The following is a 17,643-nucleotide window of genomic DNA, read 5'->3' on the forward strand; positions in this document are numbered from 1 at the left end:
TCTCCTGCCTCAGCCTCCCGAGTAGCTGGGACTACAGGCGCCCATCACCACGCCCAGCTAATTTTTTCTATTTTTAGTAGAGACGGGGTTTCACCATGTTAGCCAGGATAGTCTCGATCTCCTCACCTTGTGATCCGCCCACCTTGGCCTCCCAAAGTGCTGGGATTACAGGCGTGAGCCACTGTGCCTGGCAGAAATATCTAAGTCATTTTAAGATAAAATTAAGTTTAACTTAAAATGCTTAGTTTAGCAGAGTCAATTTTATGTTAAAAATCTGCAAATTCTGATATTTGTGAATCAGAGTCCCTGGGTCTAACAAAGCACCAGGCTGAGTGGCAGGAGAAGGAGCACAGCACTTGGAGCTGGCACTGGCTGAAAAGCCAGCATCTTTGGAAAGTTCTCATTAACAAATTTATAATTAACACATGTAACTTAAAGCAAAAAGATGAATCACTAAAAGCCATTTCCTCAGATTAAAAAAAGACAAAGCTCCTTGAATAGAGTCCTCAGATATTCAATATTTTCTTTAAGCAGCAATAAAAGACTTTTAAGGGGCTTCATGTTTCAACAAGTGTCCATTTTACAAAATCTGAAATACAATAGGAGGGTGGCAATTAAAATAATTCCCGAGAGGATTATCTTTAATACGCTATTAAATTCAATAAGATCTGTGCCTTCCTATTATCAAATCAATAAATACTGATATTTTTCACAATCAAATAATAACAAAAGGAAAATAAGAAGACATTTACCTCTTCTAAGCTAGGGAGCGAAGAAGAAGATACTGTTCGAGATGACAATGGGTGAAATGGCTCTTGACCAATAGCATGTTGATGATTCTGTATTTGTACAAAAGGGTTCTGCGGTGGCCTGTGAGGCAATGGAGGTAGGCCATAGGGAAAACCTGGCCCCATTAGGTGATTCTGTTGCAAGTTAGCAAAAGTCCATGCTCCATCAGGTGCCAGGTATTTCAAGGGAGGAGGGGCAAGGTGTTCAGATGGCAACGAGAAAGGTGAGTTGAATATCTGGGGTGGGAGGCGCTGTGGAAATGCTGGGTTGCTGGCTACTTCGAGGTCTCTGCTATTATCATTAAAGTTAGAAAAGTGGCTACTGTGGTCTGTACTGGATGGGGGAGATGGGACTGCTGGTGGGCTTCTAGTCTGTACTTGTCTATATTGCAAAAGTCTTGATTGAGGTGGTGGCATTTCAGCTAGTTCCCGTGTTTCACTTTGATCACGATGAGACAGTTCTCTGATTAAGTCTTGAAACCTTCATGAAAACAATAAAATACAAGGAGAAAACAAAAGGCTCCATCACATTAAGGAAAGCTTAGTCAACTACACATGTATTTTCAACAAACAAAATCATAGTACTAATAACTAGAGCTGGCATTAATTCATCTCAGATGTAAGCACTAACACTCAATAGATGCTGAGGTGAAGACATTAAATATGCTCAATTACCTGATTTCTTTCTGTTCCCATTGTATTAAAAACATCTGTCCTTGTCTCTATATGTCTTTGACAACTGGAAGTTATAAAAGGTCACCATGATGGTGGACCTTATTCAGAAGGGATTAGGAAACACTTGAGAGCATTCATGTGACACTGGCCATAAAAACAAGCTTAGAGTTAGGACCAAACACTCATATGTAGCTGGAATTATAGGAATGTAGAATTCTGTGCCACCAGAAAAATAATTAATGATACAACTTTTAGCTTTTAACCACGAATTTACTCCTGTCTTTATTCATTCTTTGCAAGTATTACTACTAAATAAAAAAACCCACTCACAGTGATGGTATGTTTCTCTCGCAGAAAAGACCACAAAGCAAGGGAACAAGTTAATTTCCAACCCATAGTAGATCATCCATGCCTAAATTTGTAGAAGAGTTACTTCTAAATGAGTTTTCTGTATTTTAGAGCCAACAAGAGAACTGTGTAGCATGTGCTTGGAAGGCCAGCATCCAATTTCTCTGAGGCAATATTCCAGCTTGAAGCTAAAAGGACTATAGTCAAAAAAGAGAACAGTGAAGGGGTTGCATTCCAGGGGCTATTTTCAGTCGGCTGGAATACCTTGAGTATGTGGTCTCCACTTCATCTTCGGCACTGCTGGTGAGCTTCCAGTCTGCCCGCACTGGCGGCTGATGTAATCCCAGGGGCGGCTGAGGAAGATGCTGGAGGTGAGGATGGTGATGGTGTGGGTATGGAACGCTGCCCTGATTGAGAAAGGCATGATGCTCGCTCCACTGCTGGAACCGTGCCTGCTGCTGCCTTAATGTTTCCAGAGCGACACTCCCATGTATACGATCTGCAAAAATATTTGTGAAAAAATTTTTATGAATTTGGGGTTTCAAGTTCATTATTTAAAGTTTTTTACTAACATATTTTCTCCACAAAGACAAAGGAAGTAGCTACAAATTTGGTTTTGGTAAGAAGTAAATGTTTTCTAAATTTGCCAGAAATCAGTTATGGTGATGATGATGACAACTCTTCCTCACTTACATAATGATGATCCTAACATCCACTGGATACTATGATACAGCATTTAGAACTAGTTTCTGATTATCACACTGAATGGGGGGTTTTTGCTAGCATTATTTGAAGAAATGATTCAATCTTAACCCAAAATGATATTATACAGTCCAAGTCATTTTAAGTAATCTCTGAATTTTCACATCTGGCAGTAATAGAACTTACCTAAAGCCTCCCCTATAGGTAATCCTGAGGGGTTCTCATCAATGAAGCTATTCAGATGTGAAGGAAGAATGGGGCCGGGTTGTGCAATGGCTCTCAGAGGACTGTGGCCTTCTTGCAGCATGGGAGGGGGCTGCTGCTCCGGAATTACAGCTTCTGCAGGAGGAGACTGTGGCCTATGAGCAACTGCACTATTAAAAAAAGCATTGTTGGGTCCCGCCTGATATGCAGGAGAAAGCTGAGGAGGTGGCTGCTGAGGCTGCTGATTCAACTGACTTTGCTGCTGGACTACCTGATTTGGCTGAGGTGGCATCTGATTTGGTTGTTCAGGCAAATTATTCTGCTGCTGATTTAACAAGGTGTGCTGCTGCGGAATTGGAAAGGGTGGTCTTGGTAGCTGGGGAAGGGGATGAAAATGGCGATTAGGGATTGCATACTGTGCGTGGGGAGCAGGAAGGGGAAGATTTATGTGTCTTGGGTTGAGATTATCTTTGCGAGGAAATTTGGTACTGGGATAAACAACACTAGGACGTGATTCAGGACTTCTGTTCTGTGGATTTGATTCCAAATCAACCTAGAAAAAAATAAGAAGCCTTTTTTAACTGCAGAAGATTCAAATTCAGTTGCTCTCCACCTTTTCCCAACCCTAACACATCTAAAGGATATGATACATTGATATCTTCCAGCAGGAGAGCTGAGTCCTCAATTATTTACTTTCTCACAATCAAATAAAGGAAATTTTTTTAAATTTAAAAAGATGACACAGAAAAAAAACCAGCATATTAAATGTGAGTCATAAGAAAAGATACTGCCATTTTATTAGCATATCTACTTTAATTCCTTTCAGGGCATTATTTTTAATTTCACACTTTCTTCCTTAGAAAGATGGCCATTTATTTCATTCTGATATAAATCATTAAAATAATGTGTTTTCCTTCTGATTTTAGGGTGGGTTTTTTTTTTTGTTTTTTGTTTTTTGTTTTTGAGACAGAGTTAGACTCTGGAGTGCAGTGGCACCATCTTGGCTCACTGCAATCTCTGCCTCCTGGATTCAAGCAATTCTCCTGCCTCAGCCTCCCAAGTAGCTGGGATTACAGGCATGCACCACCACGCCCAACTAATTTTTGTATTTTTAGTAGAGATGGAGTTTCGCCATGTTGGTCAGGCCTGGTCTCAAACTCCTGACCTCAGGTGATCCGCCTGCCTCCTCCCAAAGTGCTAGGATTACAGGCGTGAGCCACCACACCCAGCCTGATTTTATTGTTTTCATATATCTAATATATTTCCTCAAAAATATCTATGTTAGTAAAAAGATGTATCTCAATTTAAACAACTTTGAAGTGAACAAACAAGTACTATATCACCTTTGTATATAACTAGTTTGGTTGTCAATTTTTCCATTACATATTGACATTCTTTCTTTAACATTCATTGTGGCCAACCAATACACTGTGCCTGGTGTTGGAAATTAAATAGGCAACAAGAAGACTCAGCCTATACATCAAGAGCCTAGTGCAGGGGTCTATATACCATGCCCCCACTCCAGTGCCATTTCCGGCTCACCAGGTTTTGTAAATAAGGTTTTCTTGGAACACAGCCACACTCATTTGTTTACATATTGTCTGTAGCTGCTTGTGCACTATAATGATAGAGCAGAGCAGCTGCAACAGAGACCATGTGGTCTCCAAGGCTAAGATTTACTATCTGGCTTTTTACAGAAGGTTGCTGACCCCTGGCCTAGAGTTCAGTAGAAGATAACAATATGTACACATATCACTAGAGGTACTATAAGAGGATGCAACTGTAGTGCCTGAGAAAATTAAGGAAGGTTTCACAGAGGTCACGACATTTGAGTTGAATCTTACAAAAAGAGGTGGAATATTCCGAGGAGAGAAGGACATGCTAGGTAAAGGTAACAGTTTATGCAAAGGTTGAAGAAAGGAAAAGTCTGGCAGATTTGGAGAGCATGGGAAGTTTTGTGTACGCAGAGCTATAACTTCACTTGTTTATGTATTAGTTTTCCCTTTTCAATATCAGAGGAAACTACAAGAGCCCAATCACATGAGACCTTGAATTATTCAATACTGAGTAATTGTTTTTAATTCCATAAACTGTGGTAACTACAAAAAGTTTTTAAGCTGGGGAGTGCCGTCATCCTTCTGAAATGTAAGTTTGATCGTAAGTGATGACAATATGAAAAATAAAATATAAGCTGGAAACAGGCAATTTTTCTTTTCCAGCTCTGTCAAAACACTCCATGCATTGCTTGGAGTGTAAATAAATTTGGCACGTCAATCTCCTTACAAGTTTCACTGATGAGCTAGTGACTGAGGATTGCAGAGCACTTGCCTCACCCTAGGCTCTTAAATTAGCCATAGAACTGACCACTCCCAAAAAACAGAACAAGCAGCTTGTTCCTGAATTGCAGCTGGGGTACTCTTGGTGACCAACCTGTTGCAACAAATGGTTGCAATGCAAATTGTGTGCCAAGTGCATCCTCATCTCTAATCATCTAGCTCAAATGGATTGCCATTAAATTTGGCCAGTTTTAGGCCCTTAAGATTACTGAGTATATATAAATTATCTAGAAAAACAAGTGAGAAGCACAACAATTCTATCTCAGTCTTCCCAAGCATGCAATGCCTGCTCTTCAGATGTCTCAGAACCTGATTAAGGTTCTTCATAAACAAACAGTTTCCTCCATAAATCTCCATCTTTTCAATGACTAAAATTATATTCAGCTGGGATATACTTTTTTCCAGAAGATATTGTTGATATGCATAGTTTGGTCACATGAGGGAGGTCATAATCAGGTGTCAAGGTTGTTTATGAATAAGCTGCTATCTTAATTGTCTCTATCACTTCTGACCTTGACATTGAAAGGAAGCTAGGTCTGCGTCACAGAAATTTAGATAAGGACTGTGCTACTCTACAATACTACAATCAGCTCCCTAAGCAAGGTAGAGGATGGTAAGGGCTGAATAAGCCTGCATCTGCTACTATCAGAATCAGATTCTCCTCTATCACTTTCCTCTTAATACTGAGGAGGCACTGAGTCAAAAGAGCCAGGACTAGTTCTTTTATTTTTCCTGGGCCCCAAGACAAAGCATCAGGGTGAGAGAGAAAACAAAACATGTCTTCAGGTTGCCTAGTTCTCTAACAGAGAAGAATCCTAACAGAAATTTTAAAACAAGTACATGAGAGACACTTGGATATCTTGGCTTCAGTTGCTCTGAGAGCATCTAAGACTCGTGTGATTGGTTTCGTCCCAAGCTGCCTGACTGTATGTGGGGCTGGTGCAGGTGCACCATCCTGACATTGCACTCGTTCTCTCTCTGCACCACTTCCCAAACACGTACCACTTCAGCTTTCACTGCAGCCCCCGCTTATCTATCAGGAGGTTCCCTTGGCTGCCTCATTTGTACTGCAGCCGCTCCAGTGGGTACTGAATCCTTCCAGATATAGAAGCTGTGAGTAAGAGATGCTTATGTGATATAAGTAACTGAATAAAGAGAATAGCTGCTTAAATAAAAGTAGGCTGAGGTTGGAGATACAGATTTGGAAGTCGGTATCATGAAGTGGATACTTAAAATTATGGATTGGACTGGTTTATAGTAAGAAACCATAGAATGCAAGACAGGTGGGACTAGGACAGAACTCTGGGAAATCCCAGCTTAAGGACTAGGGACAGACGCTGGGGGAAGCTGAGCAGGAACTTTTTTAAAAAGACAGATGTCATATTAGAGAGATTGTGAAAAGTAAAAATGTGTCAAAGAAAACAAAAGAAACAAGATGGTCAAAGACAGAAATAGAAAACAGTGCCTAATACCAAGAAAAGTCAAGTAAGACTACATCTGAAGTATGTTCGTAAGAGCACAATAGTTTTAGTGAAATGTAGACTATGTGAGTTAAAGAGCAAATAAGAGGTGAGGAAGAAAGGAGAAATGAGGCAGTAGCTATAAAGGAGATGAAGGTTAAAGAAATTATCTTTTTAAAAAAGTATATCAAGCAATTTGCTAAAAGAGATCTAAATATGCTATAGGCTGACAGGGAAGAACGAACAGCTGGAAAGAATCCAAAGATAAATGAGGAGAAGGGACAAGGTCTATGTGGTAGTTGAAGAGGAGAGATTTTTTTTTTTTAGACAGTCTCACTCTGTCGCCCTGGCTGGAGTGCAGTGGCACGATCTTGGCTCACTGCAAGCTCTGCCTCCCGGATTCAAGCCATTCTCCTGCTTCAGCCTCCCGACTAACTGGGACTACAGGCGCCCGCCACCACACCTGGCTAATTTTTTTGTATTTTTAGTAGAGATGGGGTTTCACCGTGTTAGCCAGGATAGTCTCGATCTCCTGATCTCATGATCCACCCGCCTTGGCCTCCCAAAGTGCTGGGATTACAGGTGTGAGCAACCGCCAAGTAGAGATTAATCTTAACGGGAACTCTTCCTCTCAGACTGGTGATCAGGAAGTAAGGCTGCTCAGGGCTATGGTAAAAGTGCTAAGTTTAAGGTTACAAATTAACAAGAGGAAATCCTGATGAGGTCAGTCTGAAGCAAGCCATCCAATAGGATAATAGAATGAGGAAGGTAATCAGGCTTGAGAAGAATCACTGAGACAACTGGGCAAAGGAAGTGAGCCCTGAGGGTTCCATTCAAATCAGAAAACAAGAGCTTCCAGTGGCACTAATTCAACCAGTGACTTGATTTTCTCTAAATCGTTTATAAGCACAGAAGCAGAGAAAACAGATGAATGGACAGATAAAGAATTAAGGGCTTAGTGGGTATGATGAGAGAATAAGGTGAGGGACCTGAGGAAGTCTTCCCTTCTCTGAGGAAGTTTTCCTTCTTCACGATAATGACACACTTGTAATGACACACCGGTAGCTCTGTCTTCATTTACTACCTTATCATAGAAAATCTCTAAATTCAACTTTATCACTGAATAACAGAATTTGAGAAAAGTATACTGATACATGAAATAGCACAGCCAAAGAAAAGATGAAGAAAGAGAGGGCAATATGGCTCACTATATCCCTGTGAAAAAATTAACATAAAGGATAAGTGTACAAAGGGAGGCATTTATCTTTAAAACATCAAGAGTCCAAGATGACCAATCAGACTAAATCCACTAGGACAACGCAGTCACTAAGCAGCATACCTGTTTTGGTTCTGTTGGCTTTTTCTCTGGTGTTCGAATCTTATTAATTTCAGGTCCGGAATTATTTGTATCGCTTTTACCTAAGAAAATATTTAAAAATCCTTATAAGTTTTCTCCAGTAGATATGATACTTCCAATGCTTATCCAATATTAGAGAAAGAGGCAGAATACTTTAAACACTTTTCACCCATTATGATCAGTGTATGACTACTTGGGTTTTGTTCTTAAATTTTCAGAGTTATAGATTCTCTGCAAGAAAGAAAACTTATAAATGAAGCAAACCTCATTGACAAGGCAAAGCCTAATAAGGGAAAAACCTTAAAGCATCAAATAATCCCAAAGGAAACTACCCAATCTCCAGGAATTACAGCCTCATTTGCTTAAACTAGATGTGTTAAAGGCCTTGGCATTCTTGCCTATTTATAAAGGCTCAATGCTTTGGTCACTTGTAAATGCAATTAAGCGAAAATCTAAATAATGCCTCAATCTGATTTAGTAAAGGAATCTAAACGTAATAAAGATATTCAGAAAGGAATGTAGTTATACTGTTTAAAAGTAATAGATATCAAACTGTGTATAAGTGGGTGACAAATAGTAGAGCAGGCAAAATTAAGGTTTTAAAAAAGCACAGTTATAATAGACAATTCATACATGGGAAAGGCTTTTAATCTACAAAAGAATTAACCACTGGATAGTTTAAGTTCTTTGAAGGAATCCTTGATTTAGGTTCTTGTTCAAAAACATTCTTTTTGGAATGCCACTGGAACTTTGTAAAATGAATTATCATGCCAGAATTACCTTACCATTAAGCTTCAAGAAATGAAAACTATAGTATCGGAGATGAAGAAAACACTGAATGGAATTACCAGCAGAATAGACATTACAGAAGAAAAATCTGGCAAATTTGAAGGCAAACAAATAGAAACTACCCAAAATGAAACATAAAGAGAAAAAAGAATTTAAAAAAAAGTAGCACCCATAAACTGTGCAAAAACTTTAAGCATCCTAATATATGGGCAATTAGAATCTCTGAAGAACAATGGTAGGGGCAACACAGAAAAAAAAAATCTCAAAAGATATAAAGGTTAAAAATTTACATACTTGATAAAAACTATAAACTCAGAGATCTGAGCAACTCAACCAACCTCAAACACAAGAAACAGGAAGAAAACTACATCAAGGCATATCATAATCAAACTGATAAAACCAGTATAAAAAGAAAATCTATAACACAGCCAGGGAGAAAAAGACTTGTTACATACAGAAAAACACAGATAAGGATGGCATCAGATTTCTCACTGGAAAAAATGCAAGTGAGAAAATGGTAGAACAACACCATTAAAGTATCAAATGACAAAAACTGCCAACCAAGAATTCTCCACCCTACAAAAATATCTTTTAAAAATGAAAGCGAAATAAAGACATTTTCAGGCATACAAAAGCTGAAAGAACTCATCACCAGGAGACCTGCAATACAAGAAATGTTTTTAAAAAGTCTTTCAGGCAGAAGAAAAATGGTATCAGCTGGAATCGTCAATGTACAGAAAGAAAAATTACTAGAAATGGTAACACATGGGTAAATACTTAAGATTATTTTTCTTATAATTTAGAACTCTTTTACTTGGCTGTTTAAACAAAAATAACAATTATGTTCTGGGGATTTGTAACATATGTAAAAGTAAAATACATGATAACAATAGCATACAGACTAGGAGAGAAAAAATAGCATAGTTTAAGCTTCCTTTACTGTAAATGAAGTGGTAAAATATAAATTGGAGTAGTCTGTGATAGGTTAAAGATTTATACTATAAACCCTAAAGCAACCAGCAAACTAATAAAACAAAGAGTTGTCACTGATAAGCCAATGGAGACAAAAAGGAGTCATTTAAAAAAAAAAAATACTCTACCAATCCAGAAGAGGGCAGAATAAAAGGAGAAGGGGGGAAAAATCAATTGGACAAATTGAAAACAAATAGCAAGATGATAGAATCAAACTTAACTATATCAACAATCACATTAAATGCAAATGGTTTAAACACCCCAATTAAAAGGCAGAGATTGTCACATTAGATTTAAAAAAATCAAGAGCCACCTATATGTTATCTAAAATAAACTTTAAATATAAAGACACAAATAGATTAAAAGTAAAAGGTAAAAATACACACACACACACACACACACGCACACACACATCATGCTATCACTTGATAAGAGAAAGCTGAAGAGGCTACACTGGTATTACACAAAGTAGATCTCAAACCAGAGAATATTTTCAGGGACAAAGAAGGTCATTCCATAATGATAAATGAGTTAATTAATCAAGAGTACACAATCCTAAACATTTATCTTCTAATAACAGAACTTCAAAATTCATCAAGAACTCACAGAACTTAGAAACCTGAAAATTGACAATTAGACAAATACCAATTATATTGGGAGATTTCAATACCCCTCCTCAGTAATTGATAGAAAGAGTAGAATCAGCAAGGATACAATAGACCTGAACAACTCTACCAACCAACTTGACCTGATTAACATTTTTTTTTCTTTTTTCAAACAGAATTTCACTCTTGTTGCCCAGGCTGGAGTGCAACGGCATGATCTCGGCTCACTGCAATCTCCACCTCCCAGGTTCAAGCAATTCTTCTGCCTCAGCCTCCTGAGTAGCTGGGATTACAGGCGTGCGCCACCACACCCGACTAATCTTGCATTTTTAGTAGAGATGGGTTTCACCATGTTAGCCAGGCTGGTCTCAAACTCCTGACCTCAGGTGATCCGCTCACCTCAGCCTCCCAAAGGGCTGGGATTACAGACATGAGCCACCATGCCCGGCCCCTGATTAACATTTACAGAGCAATCTATGTTTCTCAAGTACACACAGAACGTTTACCAAAATAAACCATATTCTGGGCTGTGAAACAAATCTCACTCAAAAGCATTCAAGTCGTACAAAATATGTTCTCTTAACACAATGGAATTAAAGTACACATCAGTAACAGAAAAATTTCTAGAAAATCACCAATAATCAGCAACTAAAGCACCTTTCTAAATAATCCATGGGTCTAATTTCAAGAGAAATTAGGAAGCATACTGAACTAAATGAAAATAAAAATACAACATACTGGTATTTTTGGAATGTATTACTGAAGGAGAAAATTATAAATTAAACACTTTATGTTCATTTAAGCTTTCACTTTAACAAAATATGTGCAAAGACTGTATATGCTGAAAACTTTTTTTTTTTTGAGACAGAGTCTTGCTCTGTCACCCAGGCTGGAGTGCAGTGGCGTGATCTCGGCTCACTGCAACCTCCGCCTCCCAGGTTCAAGTGATTCTCCTGCCTCAGCCTTTCAAGTACCTGGGATTACAGGCATGCGCCACCATGCCTGGATCATTTTTATATTTTTAGTAGAGACAGGGTTTTTCCATGTTGCCCACGCCTGGTCTCAAACTCTTGACCTCAGGTAATCTGCCCACCTTGGTCTCCCAAAGTGCTGGAATTACAGGCATGAGCCACTGTGCTCGGCCTGAAAACTTTTTTTAATGCTGAAAAAAAATAAAGACCTAATAGAAAAAAATGGAGAGATATATACTCTGTTCAAAGATCAGAACAATCAGTATTGTTAAGATGTTAATTCTCCCCAAAGTGACCTAAAGATTAAACACAATGTCAATCCAAAACCCGGAAGGCTTTTTAGTAGGAATTGACAAGCTGATTCTAAAATACATAGAAATGCAAAAGACCTAGAATAGACAATTTTGAAAAAGAACAACGTTGGAGGACTTACACTACCTGACTTAAAGACTTTTACAAAGCTATAATAATCAAGACGGCATATTTGGTGTAAACATAAACATATGCATTAATAAAAATGATCCACATATAGGATCAACTGATTTTCAACAAAGGTGCCAAGGTGGTTCAATGAAGGAAGGACAGAGTTTTCAACAAATAGGCTATAATCACTGAACATACATATGCAAAACTAAAACAAAATAACAACAAAATCTCAGTCCTTACCCTTACACTATATATAAAATTTAACTCAAAATGGACCTAATTAATGTAACAGCTAAAAACTATAAAACTTCTAGAAAAAAACATAAAAGAAGATCTTGGGTTAGATATATTTTTTTAAGACACAACACCCAAAACATGATCCATAGAAGAAAAAATGGATAAAATGGACTTCAACAAAAATAAAAGCTGCTGCTCTTTGAAAGATACTGTCAAGAAAATGAAAGCTAGACACAGTGGCATGTGTCTGTAGTCCCAGATACTCAGGAGGCTGAGGTGAGAGGATTGCTTGAGCCCAGGAGTTCAAGGTCAGACTGCGCAACACAGCAAGACTCTGTCTTTAAAAGGCAAAAAAAAAAAAAAAAAGGGGGGGGGGGGGGGGGAAGCTATATCCTGGAAGAAAATATTTTCTAAATATATATCTCATTAAAGATTAGTATCCAGAATGTATAAAGAGCTCTTATAACTGAAGACAATCAACCCAATAAAAAAGTGGGCAATAGATATAAACAGAGGTTTCATCAAACAAGATACACACATGGCAAATAAGCATAATAAAAAGATACTCAACATCACTCATTATTAGGGACATGCAAACATGTAAATTAATACCACAATGAGATATAATTAGACATCCACTAACAAGAGTAAAATTTAAAAAAAGACTGACCATACCAAGTGCAAATGAGAACGTGGAACAACCGGAAATCTCATACATTACTAGTAGAAATGAACAATGGTTCAGCCACTTTTGAAAAATAATATGGCAGTTTCTTATAAAGTTAAATATGTATTTATAATATGCCCAGCAATCTCACTCCCAGGTATTTACCCAAGGGAAATAAAAACATGTTCACGTTCACACGTATGTTCACAGCAGCTCTATTCATAAGGGCCAAAAATTAGATACAACTAATATGTGTATCAAATGATGGATGAATAAACATATTGCAGTACATCCATACAACTGAATACTAATGGTAAAAAGGAACAAACAACTGACACATATAATCTGGGGGAACAGCAAAAGCATTAAGCTAAGTGAACAAAGCTGGACACAAATAATTATAGAATTCCATTTTTATGACATACTAGAGAGTATGGGACAAATGTCAGATCAGTGGTTGCTCAGGGCTGTGGGTTGGAGGATGGGATTGCAAAAGGTGGGAAGAAACTTTTTGTAAATATGTAAATATCTTGTATCTTGATTTTGGTGGAAGTTAACAACTCTGGATATGTGTTAAAACTCATCAACATACGTTTTAAAAGGGTGAATTTTACTGTATATAACTCATACCTCAATAAACTTGAATAAAAAATACAGTAATTTTTCCTTGTAATTCTAGCAGATTTGTAGTAAAAATAACCTTTATATCAACAATCCCACAAGATTAATGCTTAGTATACCACAAAAATATTTCGAGTTAAGAAAAATGTTTAACAGGAGAGGACCTTCTATCTCAATTTTAAATGACTACCATTTTAAAGTACTCTTAATATTCAAATTTAATATTTTTTTCAGAAACTCAGTGACACCAATCATAAGTGGTAGGATTTAACCTAAAGGACCCTCTGAGGTTACATCTCAATTTTGTATCTGTGTACATAATTTGTATCTTCTGGAGAGAGGATCCATAGTTTATATGTTAGATTCTCTCTCTTTTCTTTTTTTTTCTTTTTTTTTTTTTGAGATGGAGTCTCACTCTATCGCCCAGGCTGGAGTGCAGTGGCATGATCTCGGCTCACTGCAAGCTCTGCCTCCCAGGTTCATGCCATTCTCCTGCCTCAGCCTCCCAAGTAGCTGGGACTACAGGTGCCCGCCACCATGCCTGGCTAAGTTTTGTATTTTTAGTAGAGATGGGATTTCACCGTGTTAGCCAGGATGGTCTCGATCTCCTAACCTCGTGATCCACCCGCCTCAGCCTCCCAAAGTGCTGGTAGATTCTCTCTCAAAGAGGTCTATAATCCATGAAAAAGTTAACTATCATACAGTTAAAGGAACTTTCTATGTGGCTAAAACTTTAGCCACATCAGTTTAGGAACAGGAGAACAGCAAAGTACAACTTACCATTTCGATTTTGCTCATGTTGATCCTTCTCCTGATGCTGATTTTGTGGCTGGCCTATGGTGACAGGTGGGTGATGTCCAAGGCCATAAGGAATAGGAGATCCTCGTCCATGTGTCTGTAATAGGTTCATGTTATAGGCCATTGCTGCCTGATGTGTAATAATTCGAGGATCAACCGCAAACCTACCCTGGTATCCTGTCCATGGTACCTGGGTTATTAAAAAATAAAATACATGCATTAAGTACATTTTGGAAGGCAAACTGCTAGACTACTGCTGATTAGGAAAAAGCAAACATACAAAGACTTACATACACACACACACACACACACACAGAGATGTTAATTTTCTCAAAATAAATAACTACAAAGTTGATGCTAATGGTAACAATTGTGTCTTAACTGGTTAAAAAACAGCTTCCTGAACCTTTAGTATGTAATGGAAAATAGATCATTTTTCAGATTAGGAAGAAACTGAGGGCTTAAAATTGGTAACTATTCCTTGAGGCATTAAATCATTTTATAGTATTTACTTATTTCCCCTCCATATGAATATATACGTGTCAGATTACCATAAAAATAATCTTTTAAAGTCATAATTGCATAGAAACATAGTTTAATAGACAGCGGGAAAAGTTAAGGAAGAACTTAGCCTAAGGAGTCTCAACTCAAAAAACTGGTATTCCAACTTAATATGAGTAACCACATCATTTAATGTTCATTTACTATAGGTAAAATTCAAATAGGTCATTACTTTTAAATCTGTGCTTTTAATTCAACTCTACCTTAAAACACAAAAACAGAAAACTTGTTTAAGTGTGTCTAGATATACAATCTCTGCATATTAACATAAAAGGAATAAATACAATGACATCTGAGCTACTGCTCCTATTATTTTATTATAACTGTTAAATGCAAACTCTCAGAAATCTTACAAAATAGAAGTCTCTTTGACCTAGTAAAGTGAAATATAAATCCTAAGGGACTTACTATTTAAAGTAGATGATGTATAATGTTGCCAAGCCATCTGGAAGAAATAACTCTGCTAAAATCCAAAGTCTGAAGTCTATGGGGAGTGAGCATGAATTACGTATTTCTCATTTACAGTCATTCTCCTTGGCTGTCATGATTGTGAACTATCCTGACCAACATGGCTAAGAAATGTTTGCAGCTAAGCATTTTCCCATTCTGGAGTGTGGGCAAGGTTGCCAAAAACCTTTGGCAATGATCATCTCAGCCTGAAATTACAATGCTTGCCTTAAATGAAAGAAATTGTTTCCAAGGCTAAAATTCCTGAATTGAAAATACTCGTGTCAGCAAATTAACAAAATATTGAAAAATTCTAAAGAAAGAGAAAATGGGTTTATATACAAGATGGATGGCCTCTAAAAATCTATAGTCTTACAAAGGATAAAGTAATGTTTTTAAGTAGTAGTTAAGATTTCACAAGATGTGGAATTTCTCAAATCAATTTAGATCCAAGTGAACTAGACTAATCCAAGCCTCTCTGTGTCCTGTATTTCTCGGGAACAGTTTTTGACTTATACAAAAATAAAAAGATAAAATGAAAACATCACTTTACAAAACGGGACCAATTCATTAGCTCCGTTAACTTTTAACTCAATTTTCCTCAATAAAATATTTTAAAAGATCACAAAGGTGGCCGGGCACAGTGACTCATGCCTGTAATCCCAGCGCTTTGGGAGGCCAAGTCGGGTGGATCACCTGAGGTCAGTAGTTTGAGACCAGCCTGACCAACAGGGGAAACCCCATCTCTACCAATACAAAAAATTAGCTGGGCATGGCCAGGCACGGTGGCTCACACCTGTAATCCCAGCACTTTGGGAGGCTGAGACAGGCGGATCACGAGGTCAGGAGATCGAGACCATCCTGGCTAACACGGTGAAACCCTGTCTCTACTAAAAATACAAAAAAATTAGCCGGACGTGGTGGCAGGCGCCTGCAGTCCCAGCTACTAGGGAGGCTGAGGCAGGAGAATGGCGTGAACCCGGGAGGCGGAGCTTGCAGTGAGCCAAGATCATGCCACAGCACTCCAGCCAGGGCGACAGAGCGAGACTCCGTCTCAAAAAAAAAAAAAAAAAAAAAAATTAGCCGGGCGTAGTGGTGCATGCCTGTAATCCCAGCTACTCGGGAGGCTGAGGCAGGAGAATCGCTTGAACCCAGGAGGCGAAGGTTGCAGTGAGTCAAGATTACACCACTGCACCCCAGCCTGGGCAACAAGAGCAAAACTCCATCTCAAAAAAAAACAAAACAAAATATTACAAAGGTTTCTAAATTGAAATATAATTTCTTCATAGTCACTAGTAACCTAATAACAAATTGTAAGCAACAATTCATAATTTCAAGGTTAGAGGTAACATTTGCTTTAAAAGAAGATTATCAGCACTGAAAATTTTTTTTAAAAAAGAAGTTGGTAGAATACTATTTGGGATTAGAACCATTTTAGTGAAACCTATTTTACTTGATTCAATAGAAAGTATTTCGAATGTCCACTTACAGGTAAAGGCACCGACATAACTACATTCCCTCCATAGACAGCAGGTACATAAAGAATACTTGTCCCAGTGTGAGGATCTATTCTTTGAACAGGGCTTGGAGATTTTCCCAAATTTGGGTGAGGTCCAAGAGCGGGTGGAGGAGTATATGCTCTAATAGGATTGCCAATAAGTACAGAAGGATTGGGCTGAACTGAAAAATAAACAGAAAAAGGATGCACTCAATAGCTGTACATAGTCATCTAGAAAAAGTAATTTAAATCATTCAACAGCAAAATATATTTCCCAGGTTTGCCTAAGATATCTCATCATCAAAGAATTATCAGCGTGGAAAAGTAAAGCATATTACCAAAAAAAAAAAAAAAAAATTTATAATGCTTCCTAAAATTAACTTGAATTATACAAAGCATTCCTTTTATAAACTAGCATAATTTTAAATATTTTCTGAGGAACTCAGGATGTGTCTTTCAAGAGAGAAAGCTACGCGCACACTCCTAGTAAACAGTCTTTTGTCTAAAAAAGTATACAACTCTTCAGAATAAAGTTTTGACTTACAATTGTAACAGAACCACATACAATATGAAAGTTAAGGAATTATTATTTTAAAAGCATGACTATGCAATATTTAAAATCATTTAAGTAAATTTTTTATCTTGAAATTTTTATGATCTGGTATTTGTAGGATATAAATATTTTCTGAAAATTTATGTTGCATAAAAGGCTTCAATGTTTTTCCTCAAAACCTCTGGATATGTACATGAATACCTACAAAATCGCCCCTTTTCAGAAATAACATATCAATGCACTGAAAAAACCCTAAGTGTTGAATAAAAAAATTGAGAGGTTCCAAAGTGACTGTGTGTGTCTGTCAGAGAAAGAGAGAGAGTGAAACCATCTCCCCACCCTCCTCTTTCTTGTGGTGAAATCTGGGGAAAATCTCTTACATCATAAAAGCAAGTTTTCATAGGGTAATTTTTCCACTTACCAATTCCATCATTCTGGAAGTGATCATTCTGGGTATGATGAAGACTTTTCCCCTTTAAAGAAAAACACAAATGTATAATAATTTAAACATGTTTAGTATTAGAAAACAATAACCATTTTCCTAATCATTTGTAAATTAACGTACACATCAATAATTAAAATCTAAAAACTGTGAGTCTATAATTAATAACCATTAGACTGCTTTGAG

General features: G+C 37.6%; 1 protein-coding gene across 3 annotated transcripts in view; it reads right to left on the reverse strand.

The window, feature by feature from the left end:
- HELZ (helicase with zinc finger) overlaps positions 1-17,643 on the reverse strand; it is a 176,704-nt gene that overhangs the window by 35,531 nt on the left and 123,530 nt on the right. For all 3 annotated transcript variants that reach the window (XM_032179047.2, XM_032179045.1, XM_032179046.2), the window contains 7 exons: positions 17,437-17,488; positions 16,454-16,644; positions 13,939-14,146; positions 7,853-7,932; positions 2,700-3,270; positions 2,076-2,310; positions 753-1,269 (listed from right to left, as the gene is read on the reverse strand). In XM_032179047.2, the coding sequence (XP_032034938.1) occupies positions 753-1,269; positions 2,076-2,310; positions 2,700-3,270; positions 7,853-7,932; positions 13,939-14,146; positions 16,454-16,644; positions 17,437-17,488 (1,854 nt within the window). The remainder of the gene's footprint in view (positions 1-752; positions 1,270-2,075; positions 2,311-2,699; positions 3,271-7,852; positions 7,933-13,938; positions 14,147-16,453; positions 16,645-17,436; positions 17,489-17,643) is intronic.

This window comes from Hylobates moloch, unplaced genomic scaffold, assembly GCF_009828535.3.
Source record: "Hylobates moloch isolate HMO894 unplaced genomic scaffold, HMol_V3 SCAFFOLD_15, whole genome shotgun sequence".
NCBI lineage: Eukaryota > Metazoa > Chordata > Mammalia > Primates > Hylobatidae > Hylobates > Hylobates moloch.